Source organism: Lethenteron reissneri, chromosome 20 (genome assembly GCF_015708825.2).
Source record: "Lethenteron reissneri isolate LAM-NWPU_2019-01 chromosome 20, ASM1570882v1, whole genome shotgun sequence".
Classification (NCBI taxonomy): Eukaryota; Metazoa; Chordata; class Hyperoartia; order Petromyzontiformes; family Petromyzontidae; genus Lethenteron; species Lethenteron reissneri.
Genome location: NC_083798.1, coordinates 15,811,676 through 15,837,173, shown reverse-complemented (window position 1 = coordinate 15,837,173; position 25,498 = coordinate 15,811,676). Strand labels below are relative to the sequence as shown.

The window sequence follows — 25,498 nt, the reverse complement described above, 5'->3', positions numbered from 1 at the left end:
CTTTAGAATGTTTTGCAATCGGTGAATCGATATATTGCCACACCCGGAATATGCTTTATTTATATTTTTGTACTGTATTGTTTCTCTATTGTTCCGTCTCGTTATCCATTGTTCTATCTCGTTTGTATTGTTTCTTTATTGTTCCGTCTCGTTATCTATTGTTCTATCTCGTTTGTATTGTTTCTCTATTGTTCCGTCTCGTTATCCATTGTTCTATTTCGTTTGTATTGTTTCTCTATTGTTCCATCTCGTTTGTATTGTTTCTCTATTGTTCCATCTCGTTTGTATTGTTTCTCTATTGTTCCATCTCGTTTGTATTGTTTCTCGCTGCGTAATCCTAAATGGCCCGGTGGCTCAGCGAATTCTAACCTGTCACGTAGATATAAAATTAAATAGATTAAATCACGACTTTTCGTGACTTTACCGAAAGAACCAAAGAGTATGGATCCCTGCAGTCACGAAAACTTCAAATCTACATTGAATTCTAACCTGGTTGGAGGGTTGGCTCAGCCAATCATCCCTCTCGTGTCGATAAAAAAAAGGACCGCTGTGTGGGGAATCCAAACAGTGGTTGTCCTATGGATATAATCGCCTCTGCCATCTGAACGTGGAATTTCCACCAAAGAGAAGATGAGCAGCGCCTCTGTGCTCATTGTAGCAGTATGTCACTTTGCGCTTGCCACAAATGACCCACGACACCTTTCTGATCTCGTCAAGGAGCATAAACCATCACACGAACTGCGGCCATCCTCGCAGCGGCTTTTGGCTGCGAGCCATCGAACAGAGACGGTCACCACATCGCGCGCTTTCAGATGCGCTTCTGCGGGAATTCTGGAACGCTCTCCCTTCTAATGTTAGGAAGCCACTGTAGCTATGCGATTTTAGATCATCTAGATTGAAGACTCATTTCTTTAGAACTGCTTTTTCGGTTGTGTTTGTTGTCCTTCCCTCGCACCTCCGATTAGCACGGGTGTCTACGTACGGTGCGAAAGAAGTTCCACATACCTACATCGCATCGACTTTTGTAGCCGAAACGTAATTTGCATTAATTAGTTAATACATCGCGCATATATATATTTTTAAACCAATGAATCGATGCATAGTCACACGCCTGTTGTTTGCAAAAGAGCGCTGCTTTGCAACAGAAAATATTTTATTACAGTATAATGACTCCTCAACTTACGAACGAGCTAGGTTACATAGATACGTTTCGTAAGCCGAGTGTTCGTAAGTAGAGGAGTCACTGTACCCGGTTGGGGTTATGTGACTCATCACATTGTCTGAGAGCCATCCCACGCTCGTTTTGAGCAAGAAGGCCGGGTTTTATTTGTTTATTTTACTATTAGAATTAATCTAAAAAATCCAAAGTTGTTCGCAGATATCAACATCATTCCATATTGAGTTGCTGCTGTTACTGTTTTTAAGGATCTTCATCTTCGTCGTGTCTCCTGGTCTTTCCCCAATATTTTGCACAGGCCACCGCTTCTGGTGTTGGCATTGCCAAATCTTGAGGAGTGCATTGTGGTGCTGCAGGGCATCTCAGTAGATGGTGCATGGTTTGCTTCTCCTGACAAGCACATTGTTTGGTTGTGCAGAAACCTCATGATTATTAACGATAAAACACACACGCACGAACGAGAAATTTGCCCAACATCTTGATGCATGATACGTCTTGGAAAACAAAATCTCGAGACTCTCCATTGAGGCTTTCTTTCTCAGTAAATAAATTCCAATTTTGTTATTGTAATTCATTGAAGGAATGTGCCCCTTGAGCAGCAGCAGAAGTGCTCGTCGATGATGTTGTTGTGGTTGTACACGTGTGTTGTCGGGAGACCCCATGGCAACCCGACTCCGCATTCCACCACACGCGGCTTCACAGATGCCCTCTCAAGCCATCTCCAAACACCAGCTGAGGGGGCTTGTCGAAGCGACCTCCTGGCCTCAAGCGCCACGCAAGTGCCCGACCGCTGAAAGTTCGCGCAAAACAATGAGTCACACATCTCGGGCACCCTCTCATCTCTCCCCGAGCGCCAATGTCCTTGAGATGTACTCAAAGAGTGCATTCGAAAATCCACCCGGCGATCACGAAACGATGACCTTCGTAACACATCGCTGAGTGTTTACTCTGTGCACGTGATGATCCTTCTGTAGATAGCCCACTGACATATGAATGACCTACGTACAAATCACTGAAGGTTGTTAGCAAATTAGATCCCCGGGGCTACATTGGACAAAGCGTAGCGGGAGACTGTTGTGAATACGTGAATTGAGAGAGACTGGTGGAAGTAATCTCGACGACTTTGAAATAAAATAAAATAAATTATCAAGAATGTCTCCCTCATATTGTATAAGCAGAACACCATTCTGTGTATCCACATACAAAAATACCGTTTTTTATATTTTAGTCCAGCTTATGTATTGGCCTTCCAGACCCATATCAGCCAACAGCATTGTGGTATCTATCAATGAATTGACCTGGATTGTAACGTGCAGAGAAAGGGGCCCTGGATTCCATTGAGCGTTTTTAAAAATTCCACGAAGCAGGACCCAGAAATTGTGCCGCTTCTCCTCCACAGGCGCACAGAGCTGCTGATGTAATGCCCTCAATTCCGCGCGCCTGGCTCTCTGATTCAAATTAATGAGTCACCACCGGTGATGACATCATCAAAGGCTCTGTTGATCTTGGGTGTGAGAGAGAAGCTAAGCTAAAACAGACTCAAATATAGATGGCACACTCCTCTTGCTTTGGTATTGCATTGAAAACCAGGTCGATTAGAGACGCATCAGTACAGGATTTCGGAGAATATAGGGCAGGGTTTGTACCAAGCAGTGATAGTGGCTAACAAGAGAGAGAGAGATAATGCCATAGGTAGAAGAGGAAGACAGAAATCCAGGTGGATAAACGCAGTGTGTGTATATATATAAGGCACTCCTGCCAATTCCAAATCCAGCAGCATTGAAGCCGTGATTCTCTACTGATGAGACGCCCCTTGTGGAAAAAAAAACACAAGGGGAACGAAAGAATACCAGAACACGGAGGCAGAGGACGTCAGCAAAGCAGTCACCGTCTCCTTGAGCCACTCTCGAGCGTCATGCTCAGCGGGTTCAATCATCCCCCCAATCGCAATTCTTCCACATGACCTGCGCTGCTGTGAGCGATCATAGCAGCGGCTGCGTTGTGCCGTGTGGCCACATGGATTTGGGAAAATAAAATAAAAGTGTGTCCCGTTCGCTGCTGTGTGCTACACGCGCCTTGTGATCCAGCACTGTGGAGGCAGGGTTGGTGGATCACACGAGCATGATACTCCCTTCCCGTGGGCTTGGAGGTGCCGTACCAGCAGAAAGCATCACGGCCATCGGACTAATCGTCATCTGTTTCCATCTGTATGGGAATGGCGTGTTGGCTCCTCGCAGGCATGGGTTTTCTCCAGGTATCGAAACGTCGTAGTTTTTAGTTATTTTCTTTGAACCTATCTAAGTGACTTTACCGAAAAACTCAAATAATATGACAACTGGTTGGTCACCAAGTAGTGGATCAGGCCGCTGGTGCCAGCCTGGGTCCACGATAGACCATCTCGTGTGAGGAATGGGTGACTGAATTTTGAGAAAACATCTTTAAAACATCTCTTGCCTCAATGCATCTATATGTTTACAAATGTGATGGAAATGTTATCTTCTAGATCATGAACAATGATGATGGACGCTTCGTACTTGCATTTCAGCCAGAGTAATCTGGGATCACTGTTCCAAGCATGATGATGACACGCCAAATCACCTTATTTTTGTCCTCATGATACTGCGGTTATCACAACATTATAGGAATATAGGCGACAACAATGAAGGTACGTATGTTGAACTTTTTTCGCACCGTACGTAGCCAATCGTGCTCATCAGAGGACATCATATCCATGAGTATGTTATACGTTCGAGTTTCGTGGTAGTGCCTTACGCTGATAATCCATTCTCCAAGCTAGCCTAGCAGCACTGTGGAAAATGTTGAGTGAGAAATGAATCTCTGTTGGCACCCGGCATGGTGTAATGTGGTTTAGAGATTGTTATACAATTTTCACCATTTCCAACTGAGCTTGAAAGGGTTCATGCATTACCTCTGCCCGTGCATCTGTAACGGGAGGCACTAAACCTTTCGTCCAATATAAACGCACCTGAATGATAAAGTTGTACTACTATAAGGATCTTACCCTGTTGAAATCTGGCCACATTCATCAAAGGGTCGCTCAAAACTTGGAGACTCAAACCGGAGCAGAAAGGACTACAGAATGTGCAAACAGGCACACGCATTCCGTCCTGACACTGACAAGCAGCCGTCAGAATACACAAGCGCGTCGTGCTCCGACAGCTAGCCGTCAGCTTCCCTACGGCTAATTGAATACTTCTGAGGATAACTCATATGCTGGAAAGCGTTACATAATTCATGCAAGCGCTTCATTATTTTTTTTTAAACTTATCCAAAAATATTTGAAGCTTTTTTTTCCCTTTAATTTCTTTTCCTCTCAATCACATTACGCACGCACACACAAAATACACTCTCCTCCATATGCAGTGACTGCGTTCCCGTGTAACCAGAGTGAACGTGTCACTCCGTGGGTGATGTCCTCCAATCATGCCAAACTGGCACGGACTCTTCGCGTGATGCACTGCGAACATGAAAATTGCAAATCGAGCCTGACCTGTATGATGTCCTTTGTCGGCTGAGTGAGAGACAATCTTCTGCTCGCTACATAAACTCACACTGTATTCCGTGAACACCCCCTCCACGTCCCGTGTGTAATCTCGCTTTTGTTCACTTTCCTAGCCCGCACTGACATACACATACATAATACATACACAGTATATACACACAATACGTACACAGTATATAGACACATACAATACATACACAGTATATACACACAATACGTACACAATATATACACACAATACGTACACAGTATATAGACACACACAATACATACATAGTAAATACATACAATACAGACACAGTATATTACACAGTAAATACACAATACATGCAAAGTATATAAATAAAACGTTCCTTGTGCATTACAATCTCGTTAGAAGGTGACTTAGCAGACGGCGATGTTGATATCGGGCCATGTGGGATATGTACGTACGCGACACGCGCTGGGTTATTCGCATGTATAACACTAACATGTGTAACACTAACATGTATAACACTAACATGTGTAACATAAACACGTGTAACACCGAGGCGGCGGGTGTCTAGAACTAACAAGCTCAGGCCTGACACCCTCTCAAACTCAATGACCAATTTATCCACTTTGCATCCGAACACAAACCTATGCCTGTAAAGCCTCCAAAAGACAGCTTCGGTGACAGAGTTCAAAGTCACCGCGAGTAGAGTGCACGGTGGACTGACACTGATTATATAATTCGTTTGGGCAATTAGTGTCCAAAAACGAGAGCGAGTTGAAGGAGAGAGATGAGCGAGAGAGAGAGAGAGAGGCAGGGTCAACGAGAGCCGTGCACGAGGTGGACTCATGAACTCGGTGACCCCGGGTGACATTGGGTGTCCACCATGTGCCCTGCGAGTGTCAGTCCACCCCCGTGCTCCATCGTGGCAGACAGGCATCGCATGGCGGTGTCTGTTGGGCCTCCTGCGGTGATGGAAGCAAAGCCCCCGTGGCTTTGTTCTGGACGCGCAGCTGCTGACCACGTCAAAAAGGAAAATCCCCATCGTGGAGTCTCTGAAAATGATGGACGCGAGGTATGGGAACAGCTGGTGCGAGGCCAGGTGGTGATGTGTTCCAGTGTACAACGAAGGGCCAGGTAGAGAGAGAGACCTGTCTGATATCACATCATAAGGGACATTGGAAGGTTGGCCGTGACAGGTTTGTGTGACTAACGCCTTTGCCTAACCCACCGCGGAGGTGAGGAATCTCAGTATGTATGGGCACCGTCGGGTGGCGCCTCGTGAGTTTGCATTACAACGCGTGCCATCGCCGCGCACACGTTACAGCTCATTGTCAATCCACTGCTGGATTAGTCGCTCACCACGCCGTGCTGGTCGTGGGGCTGTTAGTTGACCGTACGTCTCCTTGGTGGTCGGTGCGGGTTGGTGCAAGGCGAGGACCATAGACGTGGAAACAGAGTGCAGTACAACAATAGATGTGTCTGCACTACCCTCTCCACTTCTCTCTCCTGCTGCCCACTACGTAGCCCCAAAGACAAAGACTCCCCTATAACTGTTGGGGAAAGTGCTGTTAGTGATCACCTATGAGGGCCAGCACAGCACACGAGTGGATGGGTCGCCAGTATCATGCCCCACCGCCTTTGTCTCCCTAGTGGCGATTTTACACACCACACTCGGTACTCATTTGAGGCTGAGTTGACCTAGGGGAGACCACCCAGGACCGATTCAGATAATCGCTATTGGTGTTAGCCGCGAGTGGGAATCGAACTCGGGAGGCCGGGTTCGTAGTGCAGCGCGCTCACCACTCCACGACCACTCCCCGCACTGCGTAGCCCCACATCCTATAGCACCTGCTACGCAGAGCAGTCGCCCATGCAGACTCAACCTCGCTAAACATCGGAGATCTGTCGAGATCGGATGCATTCCTGTTGATTTGGTCACAGGCTGCATCCAATTGCACTGGAGAGAGAAACATGAAACCCACATCTTCTCGTGCACATGATGAAAATTTGATTATCCTGTATGTCCCCACTGCAAATGGTGCAAGCATGCCATATCTGTGGGGAGGGCTATATATATATCGAACTGACCATACTGGGTTTATTAATTGACCCGCATTCGTGGAGGTAAACACACACGCGTTTCAACAGAGGCCAGGATCAATACAAACGTCGTTTTTTTTAGAATGGAAGACCGCCATGATACACGAGGGCAATTGTCACCGGCAACCTTCGCCGACAGCATTCGTGCCCCTCCATGTTGCGTTATTATTGGGGCACCACGGTGGCGAGGAGATGTTAACTACTTCGCCTGGTACACAGGAGGTCTGGGTTCGATCCCGACCCTGACGCCTGCTGTATTTGGAGTCTGCATGCTCTCCCCGTGACCGCGAGGATTTTTCTCCGGGTGCTCCGGTTTTTTTTCCCTCCAGATTTAAAAACATGCGCTTAGAATATTTGGCTGCTATAAATTTCCACGTGATAAGCCACTTCATTGGGCTATCATTTGTGTCCAGGTCGCTTCTGAAAAACAGTCATTTTGCTCAGTCGGCGGTACCTGGTAAAATAAAAAATCGTTTGTAGTTTAGTATATTTTCTTAACCAGTGTTTCTCAAATCCGGTGCTCATGACCTTGACGCCAGATACTTCTTTTAATCACGAGCCACCAGGTGTGCACCGTGTGCAGTGGTTTACTTTTGGAAGATATCTTCCAATGTTGCTGTGACTGGCCTCAGTGAGAGTGGATCTCCTCTCCTTGCCCGACTCCTCTTCCGATTTGTATTTTGTTACTTACCGCATGCAATCTGAGTGTAGTTGTTCGATTATTGTACGGTAAATGGATTTTGATCATTTTTGTATTTCAGTATTGTATTCTTAAGGCCTTGGTTTAAGACCGCAATGGATGATTGTGTGTCAGTTTCCTTTTAGTTAAATGTATTTTCATCGCCGAACATGCAGCCAGCCAAAATGGTATTAAACATTCATTTGTCTGATCTCACATATAATTGATAGTACTATGTGCTCAGTAGTTGAATTGGTTTTTTAATTCTAAATCAATTTTTCTCACATGGCCGATTGGTAAATTGTGCATTTGCGAACAATTGACATACACGTGACAATAGGATATTAAACCAGATTCGAAGCTTTCGTGACTGCAGTAATTACTCTTTGGTTCTTTCGGTAAAGTCATGTAGAAAGAAATTGAATTAAATAATAATAGAATACGACGTTTCGATTGCAACACAAGCAACCATCATCAGGTACAAAAGAAAGCAAACATAGTAAACTTGGAAATATAATTCAATACAACACAGAGAGTCGGCTAACAAAACAGTCAACACCCCACCTGGTTGATTACATTCTTCCAAAGATTGCTAAATTTGAGAGAGAGACAAAACATAGACACGGAGACACACAGACAGACATTGAATAACACTTCCTGATTTTACTAAATTTGCTTTTTACCGTGCTTGTTTATAAGTCCATTCTCTCCTTCGGCCGCTATGGGCAGTAATTCCACACAACGCTCCGTGCTTGTTTGTTTAGAAGTCCAGTGTTCAGCTCGTCCGTCCCCTATGGGCAGGAAATCCACACAACTCCCCCTCTGCCCCCCCTCTCTATTTAAAGCCTCGAGACGTTGACTTTATGTGTGCCTATGTAGTGTGTCTCTCTCTGTTTGTCTCTGTGTGAGTCTCTCTTCTTGTGTGTCTGCCCGTGTGTCTCCGTGTCTATGTTTTGTCTCTCTCTCACATTTAGCAATATTTGGAAGAACATAATCAATCAGGTGGGGTGTTGACTGTTGTGTTGGCCGACTCTCTGTGTTGTATTGCATTATATTTCCCAGTTTACTATGTATTGTTTTCTCATTCATTTGTACCTGATGATGGTTGCTTGTGTTGCAATCGAAACGTCGTATTCTATTAGTATTTAATTAAATTTCTTTCTACGTGACTTTACCGAAAGAACCAAAGAGTAATAGACTATTAATTCATCAAATCGGGTTGTCTCCTTTTGTCAACAGAATCATTACTGAGGCGTCGATTCCACAGTTATTCGTGATGTCCACAGTTTGTCTCCGTTGTCTGGGAGCTTTTCATTTTTTTTATCCTTTATATTAAGTTCACTTGCTTGCTTGCTTGCGCGCTTATGACCGTGCAAATCTTTCGGTCGTTTTTTAACCCACTTCCCGTGATCCAATCGTGAATTTTTTTTCCATAACTTTACACTTTTTAGGAATTTTTTTTTATATTTAATTACCAATTGCTTAATGGTGGCAGGCAATCACCTGACCCATAGGTGGCAGCCATCTCAAGCCAGAGGACAAGAGGACTCTAGCCGCCACGCATATAAAGGATTTATTGTGAAAAACTTTGTTTTTACGGGTTAATTTTTATCATACTCTGAAGGGCAGTGCGCACTTCTTCAAGAGTGACATCTGGAATAACTCTCATTGTCCAAAAAATACTCGCTCCCGGGGTAAACATTTTACACTATTTTACAGATCTACATATAATCATTCCCCCACTAACTTTGCAATTCTGTCCCTTTCATGTGTTATGGTCCCATCTTGCTCTCTAATGGCTACTATTCATGATTTACCAGCCATACACTTCCCTTTTAAACTTCCAAACTAAACTAATTTTATTTTACCCACTGAGCTATTTTTCAGAAGCGACCTGGCCAAAAATGATAGCTCAACGAAGTGGCTTGTCACGTGGAAATCTATAGCAGCCAAAACCTCTAAACACAGGTATCTAAATGTAGAGGGGAAAACTGAAAAATCCTCACAACCACAGGGAGAACATGCAAACTACAAATATACAGGTGTCAAGGTCGGGATCGAACCCACGATTACTTGTTATGAAATATTCATCCACGCTTGCATTGTGTTTTTCAAATTTCTAATTTTGTTTGAATGGTTTGATGGGATTACGTGCAATTAGTTTAATTTGGCATTTCCATCCCTTTTCATATCTCTCCTGTTCTTCAACATGCACTGTGTGTGTTTTTAATCTTATGTCACAGTATAACTCAATATCACAATTTTGAATATTTGATTACCAAATAAAAACGAAATTACCTGCACATTACTCAATAGAATACACATCGAAAATCATCACCACCTAGCACCTAAACTTGGCAAGACTCTCCTGAAAAATAGACACGAGCCTCAGTAAAGCTTTGCTGCATAAACTGGTGAAATAAAAATAAAACATAGAACTTGGAAACTTCGGCAAGGGATGGTTTTTACAATTTGTGAGCAGTCGAGTAAACATGAGGGACCAGCAAAGAGTAAGCAGACAGTTTAATTGGATACAACATCGCAAGAATGGGTTTCTTCATGAGCAATAAATGTTTAATTTGGAAGTGATACAAATGGAGGCGGGGGGGGGTGAAGTGGTTGGTGGTGCACCGGTTAGCGCACTGTACAATGAACGCAGAAAACAGAGCTCACTTCCCAGCCAAGGCGAAATGTCAGTGACGAATGATATCTGATGCAGTCCTGGCTCTCCCCGTCACCGACGGACACTAACGGTGATTTTTTTTGGCTGCAATATTTTGCTGTCTTTTCTTGGATTTTCTGTTTGCACTCAGTCACATATTCACTTTAAGATGTTTCTTGTTCATGTTTTTGTTTTTTGTTTGTTGCGGTTGCACCCGATTCAAGAGCCGAATGGCTCACAGGGCTATACCTAATAAATGAAATGAACTTGAACGAGTATGGTGAAGTAGGATCAAACAACTGCCACGAGAGACGCGGTTGTGGGAGGATGCCTTAAACCAGAAATGGCTTCAATGTTCCATCAAATAAAACAAGAAGATACTTATAATCATGAAAAAGAGTGGTTTGCATTCTGCAGAGGAGAGCTTGTGACTGACCTTTGAGGGCCTGGCAAGCTCTGTGTCACAGAGAGACAGAGAGAGACATTTCGATTTAAAGCTTTCGTGACTGCAGGGATTCATCTTCTTGGTTCTTTCGGTAAGTCACGTAGAAGGAAAATAATAAAATTATTTTAAAAAATTCTTATGTTTTTTTTATTTTATTATTTTCCTTCTACGTGACTTTACCGAAAGAACCAAGAAGAGAGAGAGACATCTTGAATCAACGTTTGTGGAGATGTAGCTGTTGTAACGAGTTTCTGTAGAGTGGAATGGGAGCACTGCAAAGACAGCGTTGTGCACGAGTGGGCAGAGCCTGGGATGAAAGTATTGGCAAGGTATGCGTAAACACCACACAGTTGTACAATTCCATCATTATAAATACATTTGTTTTTGTTTAATTTCTCCCGTTGTTGTTGTTGTTATTGTTTTATGAGTTTATCTGAGACTGGCACCTCTACACGAGCACTTATTAAGGGCAGCATGGCACACGCGGGAGTGTTGGGCTGTGGTCCACAGCACACAGCAGTACACAGAGCGGCACAACAGCACACATCACCATACAATACCGCACGGCGCCAAACAACACACAACCACACACAATCACACAACACCGCACCACCACACACCACCACACACCACTGCACAGACCAGCACAACACCGCGCACAACCACAGGGATGTGTATTTACCATACTACGGAAGCCTGAAGTCGGGTTCGGAATCCTACAACTGCTGTGTTGTGCATGAGGGACAGGAATCAATCAAATCGGGACAGCATTGTAATACGGTGCACAAATCACTTGCAAATAACGCAACCAAAACGCACGATACCCACAGAGTGTGGCTCATGCATATATGCGCACGTACATTTACACGTATAAAACATTTGCGCACGGCATGCATATTGATGCAACGATTGTGTTGCTGCTGGAGGGCCATGGCTACGCGCCGTGCGAAATCTCGCCGGCGTGCAACTCGTACGACTCATTCGGGAGATTGGCAGCCTGCGGAAGGCAAGGTCTAACAGCAGCAGTAGCAAAAGTAATACCAGCAGCAGCAGCAATACCAGCAACAGCAGCAGCAATACCAGCAACAGCAGTAACAGCAGCAATACCAGCAACAGCAGTAACAGCAGCAATACCAGCAACAGCAGTAACATCAGCAATACCAGCAACAGCAGTAACAGCAGCAATAACAGCAACAGCAGCAGCAGCAATACCAGCAACAGCAGTAACAGCAGCAATACCAGCAGCAGCAGCAGCAACAATACCAGCAACAGCAGTAACAGCAGCAATACCAGCAGCAGCAGCAATACCAGCAACAGCAGTAACAGCAGCAATCACAAGCGAGAGCAGCATCACTCCGTTGTAGTAGCAGCAATATCTCTAGAAAAAGCTGCAGCAGCATTATGACCACCACCCGCATCAGCAACATCAGCAGCAGTGGCAGCAGTTTCATCACAAAACAAAAACAGCAGCAGTAGCAGTATCAGCAGCAGCAGCAGCAGTGTGACAAGCACGCAGATGGTCTGCAAGAACATCATTTGCTTTGCTTGCGTTGAATAGTGAATGCCAGGAATTTAAACGTAGGCCCTTTTTTTTGCAACGTAATTTTATGCAAAAAAATAATCCAGGGCTTTATTTTTCTGTACATTGGAATATTGCAGTATCAATATTTTATTACAAACCCAGCGTTTAATGTACTGCCTGAATGCTCTGCTGCGCCCGGTGTCTTTTATAAGTAAAATTGGTTCCACTTACAATGCATTACGTACAAGCAGAAATATGAGGGCGTCACCGAAGTGCCGTTGCCTTCATGTGTAATCACCAGGAAATGACTGATAGATTAGAGCCTCAAATTGCATCAAAATCAAATTTGCGGCGAACCGCGCCAAAGTCTCGGCTCTTTTGCTAATTCATTAAGCAGCAGTATCAATCACCTTCATCGCAGTGCCGAATTCCACCAAGTGTCATCCCAGACAGTGCAATGGGGTTATCGGTAGGCCTTGGGTGGACCATCTGCATATCTCTCATGTCAGTGACGGCTACATTGCAGGAATAAGCAAGAGGCAATGGCTTTTTTTCCTCCCCTTCTTTACGCTGTGCTATTTCTGGCCACAGTGGGTTCGTAGATTCTCCCAGCCTCATTAGGAAGCAACCAGCATCACTGGCTGCCAGGCACCAACCGATCCTCACCTCCCACGCACGCGTCATTCCGGTGGAGAGAGAACGAGTGAGAGAGTGAGAGAGAGAGAGTGAGAGAGTAAGAGAGTGAGAGAGAGAGGAGCAAGCGGCGGGGGACCGAGAGCGACGGGAGTTATAATAGGGAATGCGTGCGTGCGAAATAATCATCAAGGGGGTTAGCGACTGTACGAGAGCAAAGAGACGGGACGTGTTGGAACAGAGCGACGCACGAGAGGCAGGAAAGCAAGATAAAGAAGAGAGAGATGTAGGATCAAGAGCGAAATTAATCGTGAGGAAACTGAATGCCACAGCAGAGTAAATGCGCAGGAGACGGGCGCAGACGCAGAGTGAAGATGAGGAGGAGGGAGGGAGGGCAATAGGTTTTTTTGTGGCAGGGATTTTTTTCTCATTGAATATTTTACCGATCGCCGTCGTGGGTACGTGACCACTCGTAGCGAGATGTGTATACTGGATGTGGCGTGCCGGGCGCGGACATTCTTTGTTCGGGTCACTGACCCGGTCAGGTCCTGGCTGAAGTTAAAATGTTGGTTGTGAAGCGCGGGGTAAGGTCGAGGGCCCTCTGGTTTTCAAACAACGATTCGCATTTACGTTGTACTAACCCCCGCTGATGGATCAGGCTGATTATCACTCGTTCGAGGGAGCGATTGAACCGTGGGAACCAAGATAATGCGTGATTTAAAATACCTGAATCTTCAGGTAATGTTGTTCCACCTCCTTTACGGTATATATATAAAACAGTAAAGAAAAATATATTGACAATTTCCGCCACAAGCATTGTTGCACAGTCGTGATTCGCATGGGCAAAATTTTACATTGCGTCAACGACGCTTCACGATAAATGTACCGCTTTTTTATTTAGTTATTCATGTATTACCGTACAGTAGATTATGACTAATACTTTACCTTAAGACATTTAACAAGCTTGAGGATATATAATTAGGTCGGAACTAAGCTATTAAAATTCTAAATACTTTCCATAAAAATGAACGCTTCATTAATAATAATTATCATCATCAGTAGCGGCAGCTACACCGCCATCTACAACGATTCCCCAAACAGCAAACTCTTGGGGTAAGTGCTGTTAGCGAGCAACACCACTACCCGCAGCAGCATGATCATTGGAGTTTGTTTACTTTGGCTCCACAAAATCATTAACGAGGAGATGGCAGTGATGGAAACACACCACGTGTAGGCCCTATTTTGATCATTAATGACATCACAAAATCATCAGAGGTGGCGATGCCTTTGGAAGGGCTTAATCCAGAAGTTGATTCACCACGGCTGGTGAAAATCGATGATAATGATGCTACGGAGAAACATACCCACAGCAGAAATCACATTAAACATTAACTGCTCTTCTATCAGCTCGAGTTCAATTCGGTGCCCCATTGTAGAGTCGGGGAAAAGGGGGCGTCATGATGGATTTCGATAATAAGCAGTGTCGCGGACACAGAAAACCTAAGCACCATCCCCTTTACTCTGTCCACGAAAACGGTTGAGCGCCCTGGCCGATCAATGAGGCAATTAAGCCTCCATAGGATGTGACGGCGGTCCGTACATCACAGAGGGCAGCCACTCTAAGCCTGGACATGTCCAGCCACTACACCAGTGCGGGTCTAGGACATCCCGAACATGACAGAGGTCACGAGTCTGACACGAACAGCAGTGAATTTGGCTGTGTTATGCTGACATTTGTGAGCAATTACGTTTTTTTTTATTCTAACCGCGAACTGGTCAGCTACAGTATCGTATTACACTCACCACATTCCCCTAATGACCACCAATTAGAATGCGGCTGATTTGATGTTGTAGCTGAACGGCAGCGGTTAAGTGACCCATCTTATTGTTTTAATAACGATTAATACTCACCAGGTAATGTTTCCATTTCCAGGAAAGCCTCTCTGAGTTTAAAGAATCCGTTTTAGGTGCATCGTGAATTGGAATAATATGTTAATCATAATGCTCTTTAAACAGGAATGCCTTGCTGAGTCTGAAGACGTTTCCACATTGGATCCTGCATTAGAATGTTTTCCCAATTCCATCCATACGTGTTTTACGTGTGCAGAAAACCCGGATGGAGTAACCCAGAAAAGAAGCCCCACGCGTAACGAGAGACTAGCACTTAATTCAAACGCCCGCACAAGATGGGATCACAAAGCCACTCGCTGTCTGGCCATTTCCTGGCCATCGTCGCTGCAAGCAATTCCAGGACTGCACCTTTACTTTTTGCGGTAGGACACCGAATTGTTTTCGCCTCTGAATCGTTTATCCCGGGTGCGCCACCGACCGCGGCTGCGTTGTGTGCATCACGGCCCTGGAGGAGGTGGTGGTTGTGACATGACCTCTTGATTGACACCACGCGTGCTTGGGCCGTGTGATCTCACCACGGTTCAGAGGCACAGGATGGGGCACAAGCGTCACACACACACACACGCACGCATGCGATGATGATGAATCAAGCCAGAAATGTCATCACGGGCCCATACTCTCATTCGCCGCTCGGCTTAAATCTTTCAGTTAATATTCTGTTGATAACGTTGTTTTAACTGTACAGGGAACATGATATCAACTTTACTTTGCTAGCGAAAGCGATGTTATCATCATTTAAAGTATTTTAATGACTGCCTGCTATCCCCGGAAACAATACAATATCCAGGCAATGCTGTCTGAATATAGAGTGCTGCAGCTGATGACGTTAATGATGATAAAACACATTTCCTTCATAACAACGCAGTTAAAAAAAAATTATCCGTAAAAACAAAGTTTTTCACTATAAATCCTTTATATGCGTGGCGGCTAGAGTCCTCTCGTTCTCTGGCTTGAGATGGCTGCCACCTATGGGTCAGATGATTGCCTGCCACCATTAAGCAATTGGTAATTAAATATATATATTTTTTTCCTAAAATGTTGAAAATTTTGGAAACAAAAATTTCACGAAAATAAATTGTCACGCACAACGAGTCTGTGTGCAAAATGTCAGCTCGATTGGATCACGGGAAGTGGGTTAAAAAACGACCGAAAGATTTGCACGGTCGTAAGTGCGCAAGCAAGCAAGTGAACTTAATATAAAGGATTTAAAAAGGTTTACATGCGTATGAAATACTCTTTGAAAGTTGAGTGAAACATTGAAGAAACGTCACAAGTGCCTTGAAAAGCGTAAACTTTTACCAAAGTAAAAATTCACCAATACATTCCTTAACCTGAACAAAAGAACCATTACCACCTCCGTACCTCAGTCAATGACAAAGGCTGCCATGAAACTAAGTTAATGTTACAAGCAAATGGCCACTTTTGGAAGGAACGGACAGAAAAATGGGAAATGCAGCAGATTGTGACTTGCAGTGAGGGACAGCACTTTGCAATGCGGTGCATCAGAAAAGGCAAATTGCTTCATCTCCTGGACAAGCAGTTACGTTGTCACAATTGCGCACACTCTCCGTGCGTAGCACGAGGACGTTGACGATTGCACCACGTGGGGATGGCGATGAGACATTGGGACGGGCGCAGAGATCTGTGCGGCAGTAGCAGCGGCAGCAGCAGCAGCAAATTCGCAAATCGACTTAGGAAAATCGATGTCAACCTCGGGTTGGTGCCGAGCCGCAGACGGAGCCAGCTCCTCCGGCTGTCCGTGTGTTTTGTTGTTGTTGTTGTGTGTGCGGAGTGAAACAACGGCAAAGGAACAACGTCTACTATGCACAAGGGTCAATGTGCTCGCGGTGGGGTCATATTGATCAGTAATAATACAACAGTCCTTTATTTGTCCAGCAAAAAGACAAATAGATAATAAAAATCTTGCTTTCACATTAGCTGGTTTAATAGGAAGTACAGTATATATTACTCTATTACTCGATATTAATATACAGCTTTTTTATTATTAACCCACTTATGGATGAAGACATCCCCAAGACTTTCAATCATGGGGGTTGTTTGACCATACTTCACCACGCTGGCCAGTGCGGGTTAGTCAACGGAATGGCCAGGATCAGTTTAGATCTTTACTCGCCACTGATCTTAGCCATGGCCGGGAATCGAACCTAAGTCGTCGGGTTCATAGCGCAATGCGATAACCGCCTCGTTACTGCTCTCCAACAGTTTGATAATAATTATGACCTTAATCAACCAAGGAATTCTCTCATTGAATCTCAAGGCTCTTAACGAGCGTACTGCATTGCGATGATTGGGTCAGTTCCACATTGGGTATTTTTACAATGCAGTAATAGCGTGCACTATATCCAAATAAATTATGCTAAATATACGGATAAGTCAGTGGCTGCTTGCTGGACTGCCACCTGGTGGTCACCTCGTAGCCCTGTACACTCATGAAATATGTTTGTTAATGGAATTAAATATTGAAAATCAGTTGTCTGGAAAGAAAGAGTCAATGATGAAGTTATTGAGCATGTTCAGGAGGAGACAAGTGTGAGTGAAACAATCCAGAAAATGAGAAAGATGTTCTTGGTTCTTTCGGTAAAGTCACGAAGAAGGGTAATAATAAAACAATAAAAATAAAACATAATAAAATAAAATTCTTACGACGTTTCGGCCACAACGCAAGCAGCTGAAAGACGCTGTCTTTCCGACAGACCTGTTCTTCACCTGAGGACGGCTGCTTGCGTTGTGGCCGAAACGTCGTGAGAATTTTATCTTATGTTTTTATTTTTTTATTTTATTATTTCCCTTCTACGTGACTTTACCGAAAGAACCAAGAAGATGAATCCCTGCAGTCACGAACGCTTTAAATCGAAAGGAGAAAGATGTTGATTGGGCACATTCTCAGAGGTGATAGCTTGGTAAAGAAATTCCTGCAAGGCAGGCTTTTGGGAAATCGGCCAAGAGGCATACAAAAAGAAAGATGCCGCTTTATGACTTGAAGGAATCGAGGCTTTACCGTGAAATGAAGAAAAAAACACACCTCGTAACTGGTATGGGCCAAACATCTCAATGTTGAAAACTTAACTGCAAAATGACTCTATGGGGTTTACACAGCAGCAACATTGAGTGCGAACACTTGGCCAGACCCTATTGAAAAAGAGCGTTGCCTGGGTAAACAAGTGATACAATAAGAATAATACATACTCAAGATGAAAACGTTTGTGTGTGCTAGTTTCAATGTTCAGGGTTAATAATTATCAGAACGCATAATACGTGTTCGAGTGTTGGCGGCAGATGGGAATCACAGTTGGTCCAGCTGTGCACGCTCTTAGCCCCTGAGGATTCTTTGGTCATGGGCAACGTCATCGAACAATAAGAGGCATTGGAGTCCTCGGAGTTGGCCTGCTTTCCTGGTTGAAATCAATGTCAGGCGGTTTAAATTTCTGTGACCGAGAATATCACAAGATCTGACCGTAATTGGACATTAGTTTTTTTTGGCAACGAACGAGGGAGAAAAAACATCTCCAAACATCTTTAATTGGTCGTCATTTAAAAAAATACCCATAACTTTGTGGTTTCGCTGTAGGGTACCAATAAAAATCAAAGTGACTAATACGAGTAAAACGTCCTGCTGTGCTTGAACACACGCCAGCTGTCTCCCACCCAGTGATAATGTGACGATAACGATGGTTCTACCAATACCAATGGCATTTATGCTGCTGTCGATGATGACGATGATGACGATAACGACGATGGTGTCTCCCTTGAAAAACACTCCCATTGGGCTCTCGACCTGGTTAATGAGATTGGATGAATGATGATGATTCTAAAAAAGTTAGATGATTACGTTTCAGCCAACGATGAGAATGCTCATGATGGTAATTATGGTAATTATTAATGCCGCTGCTGATTATTATGACAATATTATTAAGTATCATAAATAATAATTATTCACGATGATTGCCAAATAATAAGTACCACCAGCCATGCCAATCCAATTTCTCGAGCAAACGACCTTTCCCTACTTAGTCCTCGTGAGATGATGCGTGGGGTAGGGTGGTGAGGTTTGGCCGGGGAGTGTCACGGGTGCCCTACTGGACATCTGTGAAAAAGAGCTTCATAGCTCATCGGATTCCTCCTGCAGTCTAAGTAAAGACTCTGCATTTGTAGCGCCACATCACGTTCCGTTTTCTCCGTGCTGAGTGGGTGCATTGGTTAATGATGCATGATGTTTACCGGAAGCCTTCGAGATGTACCACGTGACATTTGCCGAAGCCAAAAGGTACCGGGATCGTCGTCATCGATATCCCGTGGCTTTTGGGCGATATTTTAAGTCTTCAGCCTGAGCCAAGGAAAACGGGCTCGCTCAAGGGAATCCCGTATGCGCTACTCCGTGCCAGATGTTTGGTAGAAACCTGTCACGCGTCTGCACCCCCTGTTGTCTGTAAAAGCGACCACGTTCCGCAGTGGAAATTGTGGATCGTGTTGATGCTGCAGTGCGGGAAAGTTGGAGGGGGTGTTCGCATTATTGCTTTGCTCTGACGCCCCCCGATGACGACCTTCAGATTACAATTCTCTGAAAAGCGGGCCATGGGATTTTTGCCAAAGGCTCCACGTATATTGCGCATTATTGATGCGTCTAAGTACATTGAGAAAGGTAGTCTCAATTGGCTCTCATTTGGTTAGCAATAAGGAAGGCTACCACGCGTCCTAGTTTGGCAGGGACTGTCCCGGTGGTTTCAGAAAGTCTGTCCCCATGTCCCCCCCCCAACACCCGACCCAACAGAGCTTTAGCGAAATTCAAGATGTGTCCCCAGCTGACAATGTGTTGGCCTGATGCTTGATTCATGGTGCGGTCAAAGGGCGGAGCTAATTGAATAGTGGGAGGAGCTAACCGGGTCGTGGGCGGAGCTACCAGAGTATCGGACAGAGCAATCTGGGTAGTGGGCAGAGCTATCTGAGAAGTGAGCGGGGGCTACCTGTAATGGGCGGAGCTATCTGAATAGTGGGTGGGCCGATCAGCAGTAGGCGGAGCCAGTGATTAAGTGGGCGTCGCTATGTAAAAGTAGGTGGGGCTGATGGAGGGAGGGGATGCCAGCTCACCATGTATTAAGGTTGAGTCTCCAAGAAATGTATCATGAAAGTGTATGATTGAATGAACAGATGATAGATTACACCAGGGCTCGCAGTTATTAACACTGGCACAATACCTGACCATTGAATCACTCATCATCGTGGAAGTACCGTTTTTTTTTAAGAATCTCAGGATTCTTTCAGACGCTGTCTTTCCGACAGACATGTTCTTCACCTGAGGACGGCTGCTTGCGTTGTGGCCGAAACGTCGTGAGAATTGTATTTTATTATGTTTTATTTTTATTATTTTATTATTTCCCTTCTACGTGACTTGACCGAAAGAACCAAGAAGATGAATCCCTGCAGTCACGAAAGCTTTAAATAGAAATTCGGTGGGAACCCTGATAATTGTTCATTAACCCATCCAGTATAGATCGTAAACACGGCATGCGGCATTTCGTCACAGCGTGCAGCAGGCAAATAACCCCAGGCACTGACAAGAGTACACACACGTGTATGTGTACGAACATAAATGGACAAAAAAGATGCTCCCTAAAGCGATACAGACTTTGGGTGAGTGAGCATCTGTGAAGGAGACCCGCATGGCACACGATGATGTTGTGTGGCCAGCACCACAACCGGCCGCCTTTGTCTCGCCAACGGATGTTGGCACAACTCACCAGGCACTAATGTAAGGTTGAGTTGATCTCGGTGAGACGGAGAACAGGTTCATATATTTCGATTTAAAGCTTTCGTGACTGCAGGGATTCATCTTCTTGGTTCTTTTGGTAAAGTCACATAAAATTGAAATAAGAAAATAAGAAAAAAATCTAATTAAACATAAGAAAATAAATACGCTTTATTATATTATTTTATTATTATTATTCTATTATTTCCATTCTACGTGACTTTATCGAAAGAACCAAGAAGAGGTTCATATATTCTAAACCGATGTTGGTCGTGAGCGGGAATCGAACTCGGGTCGCCGGGTTCATAGTGTTGTGAGCTAACCACTGCGCCACCGCTCCCCACACACATTTCCACACATACACACGAGGGCAGTATTCCAAAGCACACACACCTGAGTGAAATCAAGTTGCGTGTTCTGCACACTGACCCATCTAACACCGCCACGATTAACCAAAGCAAACGGTAACACTTGTGCTTAACTCACCTTTGCTTCTATAAAAGCTAAACACTGCTCTAATTCAAGATTCTTTTTTTATCCACCCAATGTCTATACTACTACAAGAAAATCTCATACCTGTGTAGTGATGTTAAATGGATCATTGCTGCTCGAAGTGCCAAGTTCCATTGAAACAGGCGCAGAGGCGACCACACCGTGCAGTACCTACTCATGGGGCCACTAGGGGCACGATACTGGGTGCTAGCAGGAGGAAGCCTGACGATTGCAGAGGTCGCAACCGGGTACCCGATACCCGTACCCTACCCGATACCCGGCTACCCATTTGCGACGCTGGTGCGGCCGGGTACGGGTACGGGTAGGCCGTGAGTCACTGGTGAGTCACCGTTTGTCACTCATTTCCCAACGTCTTGTCTCTTCTCACAATTCAAGTTCCTAGAATCAACCCACCCGCGCCTGCAACATGGCTTCATCCCAGAGGTCGCAATCAGGTGCCCGATACCCGTACCCTACCCTTACCCGACCGGGTACAGGTAGCCGGGTATCGGGTAGGGTACGGGTTTCGGGTACCCGGTTGCGACCCTGGTGCGGCCGGGTACGGGTAGCCGGGTATCGGGTAGGGTACGGGTATCGGGTACCCGGTTGCGACCCTGGTGCGGCCGGGTACGGGTACGGGTAAGGAATCAAAACCCGTTTGCGACCTCTGCTGACGAGTCCTACTGATAGAGTCGGGGATTGCAGCCTCCACCAGCGGCGCAGATGGGGCCGCTGTGAGAGTGCGGTGGGGGCCATGTGGGGACGAGTCACCCCGGCACCGGGTTAAGCACGTGATGGGCCGGGGTGAGTAATGTGGGCCAAAGGTGAACGAGGGGGCACGGGGGGGAGTGGCTGAGAACGTCTGGAGAGTGAGGAGGCGTGGTTAAGGGCGGAGCCAGAGAGGGAACAGGTGTGGTGTCGCCTGGAGCCGTCGAGAATATTCTGGACGTTGGGCGCGGCCGAGGGTGGAGCCAAGCCGCGCCGAGAGAGATAAAAGGGAAGCACCGAGCACAAATCCGGGCTGTCTGCAGGTGAAGTGGAACCCAAGTGCTACGTCTTCGTCCCCGTCTTCGACATCGTGGGTCAGGCAGCACATGGCTGCTCTGATTATAGTTATCCCGTATGCAAGATAAATAGGTGTATTGTGGTCCTATGCGTAACAAGAGTGAGGAATTGTGTATTTAGTCCCTTGTGTAACACCGTTGCGTAAAGTGTAGAATAAACGTTGTTGCCTCCTAAATAGTGTCTCTGAATGACTCACTACACATATACAGCCCGTATGTGAATTATTCCACTGCTTGATGGAGGCATCCCCACTCCGTCGCCATCCATCACGTAGACGGGATTCTTTTACCCAATGTCGTCGTGGTGCAGTGAAGAGCGGAGGCCCAGCGCCTGTCTCGATATCGCTTGCCACTGACGTTAGCCGTGGCTGGGAATCGAACCCAGGTCTCCGGCTTCGTAATGAAGTGTGTTGACCACTGTGCCCTTCGCACCACCACACCAAATATTAATGTTTAACAGCTAATCTCAATGGCCTCACCGCCATAGACGTTAATGCTCTCTACGGCGTATGCTCGTGTTTCAAGGAAGAGTTCATAATTACGGTGGTGAGACGCTATCACCCTTTCCTTGTCAAATATATCCCCACCCACGCAACCGTTTAATCAAGAAACAATGAGCTCACGTCTGCGATTGGCGCGGTTGGCTACGTGCGGTGCGAAAGAAGTTCAACACACGCAACGTTCATTGTGGGCACTTAACTCGGGAGACTGACAAAAAACGTGATGCAGTTTGGTCAAATAACGCCCATGACTGACACGGGATTGGGGGGGGGGGGAGGCCCTTCAGCCCCACAGTGGGCTGACACAAGTGTACCACGTGAAGTTTGAATATTTGTTACTTCTCGTAATATTATAAACAACAAATGAATACTTTAAACGCCACTTGCAGGGCGCGTCGCAGTGGGGGCGCTCTTGTGACGTCAATGCGGTGGCTGCAATCGACGAATCTGACGGTGCCAATGCAGCGACGTCACTGGAGCGCCACAGTGCGCTCCCGAAAGTGGGTTTAAAGTATTTATTTTTTTACTCGACGACGATTTAAATAAAAAAAGAGTTGTACTCGTACAGCCTAGGGGTACAGCGCGGATACGCGTTAACCAGTGGCGAAGTAGCGTGCCTGGTATCGGTATTGGTGGAGGAAAATGAAATGGGGCCAGTCTTTCCCCTGTCCAATTTACCCCCCCCCTCCTTTTTTTGCAGCCCGGCATCTGAATCCATCAGTGTATGGGCCCCGGTGCAGTTGTACCGCCTGCACACTCGATAGCAAAACCACTGGTGTCTAGGAGATAGCAGAAGATCTGTCTATGTTTACATGTTGGCTTCCTTTCCAATGTATTTGAGTGAAGGTGGCTGAGTCTGCTAAGGGATCACAGCGTTGAGGCTGTACTGCAGAGATTCTGAGATTTAACCCCGATTTAAGCAGCCCGAGATTAAGTTTTAATGGTTGATGGTCTCGTGATTAAGGGTTGATGGTCTCCGGACGATCACCAGTGATTTACTTGTACGGTAGGTCCATAAACCTACAGAGACACATAGACTCACATAGTACCCATAGACTCACACCGAGACTCACATACGTACTCAGATATGCATAGATTTACAGAGACACATACTCGCATAGAGAGCCATACACGTAGATACCGACAGACTCGCGTTGATAAAAAAAAAGTCCTACGGAAAAGGGACCCTTTGACTGAGATAGTGAAATGATGGTCTCAGCCGGGTCACCAATAACTGAACTCACAATAATAAAGTTTTTACTTAATTTGATAACATTTAATCTGAGATTAAAAAATATAAATATATCGTGGTGATTGTAAAAATGTTCAATATAGCAAGGGGTGTGTGAAACTGCGCCCTCTAGTGTGCGGATTTAAATACATCCCCTAAATAAATCCCATAAGAAGTTCTATGAAATCTTCTTGCGGGGACAATTCTCTAATTCACGTGGTGACGCCCCGTCTCTGCTAGACTGGACAGGTCACCTCTCAACACACGTCACCGACACACCGCTGCGAGCGAGAAAACGACAACCACAATAACAACACAACTTCCCTCGACTTCATCCAAAAGTACGTCCCCCTACTTGCCAATACGCGTGCGGTACCTGCCACAGGGGGGCCCTTCCTGGGACTCGGTGGTCCACTGTGCTGCTGCTGCTGGCTCTGCGCCGCGCTGGTGGTGCCAGTCGCGTCGGACGCTCCCCCGTAGCAGAGCGGTCGGAACGGCTCGAAGGAGGCGCACACGTACGAGGCTCCGTCTCGCAGCGCCTCCACTCCACCCGTGACGAGAGACCCCCCAAGCGGGGAGTAGACCCGGCGCACCCCGTGGGGCATGGGCACGGCGCGCGACAGGTCCGTGAGCAGCTCGGACCAGCTGGCGTAGCGGTGCGGCGTGATGTGCAGGGAGCGCGCTCTGAAGTGGCGGTCCCCGTTGCGGTAGAAACGCACCACCTTGGGCCGCCGCACATCTCGGTAGCGCTCGTCCGTGAGCTCGCGCGAGTCGGCCTCGTGCGCCTCCTGCCTCGGTGCGTGCATCGTGGTGCCTCCCGCGCGCGTCCACGCCCGAGGCCGAGCGCACGCGCCGCAGAGAGATGGAGCGAAGAGCGAGTGGAGCGCTACTTTGGTTGTGCCGCCCGTCCGTCGCCGAGCCGGGGATGTTGGTAAGAGGTTCGGGAACAGGAGGGGCGCGCAAGTGCTCACGCACGCACACTCACACACGCACGCACGCACGCCCACACTTAATTCCTCGTGTTGTTTGGATCCGGTCTCTTGTTGTTGTTGTTGTTTGTTGTGGTGAGATTCACCAGTGCCACAAATCCATGGAGTCTCCGGCACGCAGCAAGCAACGCCGGTCATCCATCAGAGCTCTGATCCTGCAACGAACGACACGCGGCATGATCGCGACACTGCGCGCAAATACGGGCACGAGCACAGGCAAACACGCATTGCACACACGCACACACGCTCGCGAGCACACACACACACTCTCACTATACACACACACACGCGAGCACACATGCTGGCTGCCCAGGTACCCAGTGCCGATTGGAATGCACGTTCAGTCCGCGTTGCACCCCTGTGTGTGTGTGTTTGTGTGTTCCTCATCATCCTCTCCGTTGGGAGCAAAAGCGTCGCGCGCCGGTAAATTTAAGTTCCCGTTGGCATCCCCGAATTAATGAATGATTGCACCAATGTCCGCAAATCGATTATGATTTTGGGAAAGTTACGGATTAAGGAATGCGGGACGAAGACGCACCAAATTGAGTGGCCGTTTAAAGAAAATACATTTTCGCAATTTCCCACGGCGTAAAAATCAAGCAGTCGCAGTGCACCCCGCTGGCAGACTGCACTCTGCACGCACGCGGTTCAAATGCGAGTTCGGGGAGGGGGGAGGAGGGAAACCCCATGCATGATTTTTTACTCATGCATCTCAATTGCCGAGACAGCTGCCATCATGTGGATTGTCATAGCAACTCCCGAGCATCTCCCTACAGTCTCCCATTACACTCCTACAGCATTTCCAAAGCATCCCAATAGCATCTACCATGGA

At 46.2% G+C, this 25,498-nt stretch overlaps 1 protein-coding gene across 2 annotated transcripts in view; it reads right to left on the bottom strand.

Moving 5' to 3' along the window:
• The window catches only part of DCLK3 (doublecortin like kinase 3), a 52,772-nt gene extending 27,863 nt beyond the window's left edge, over positions 1-24,909 (bottom strand). The window contains exon 1 of one of the 2 annotated variants that reach the window (XM_061555120.1): positions 24,054-24,909. In XM_061555120.1, the coding sequence (XP_061411104.1) occupies positions 24,054-24,804 (751 nt within the window). In that variant the 5' untranslated portion in view covers positions 24,805-24,909. The remainder of the gene's footprint in view (positions 1-24,053) is intronic. The other variant, XM_061555119.1, reaches the window with a different exon arrangement.
• Between the last annotated feature and the right edge of the window lie 589 nt (positions 24,910-25,498).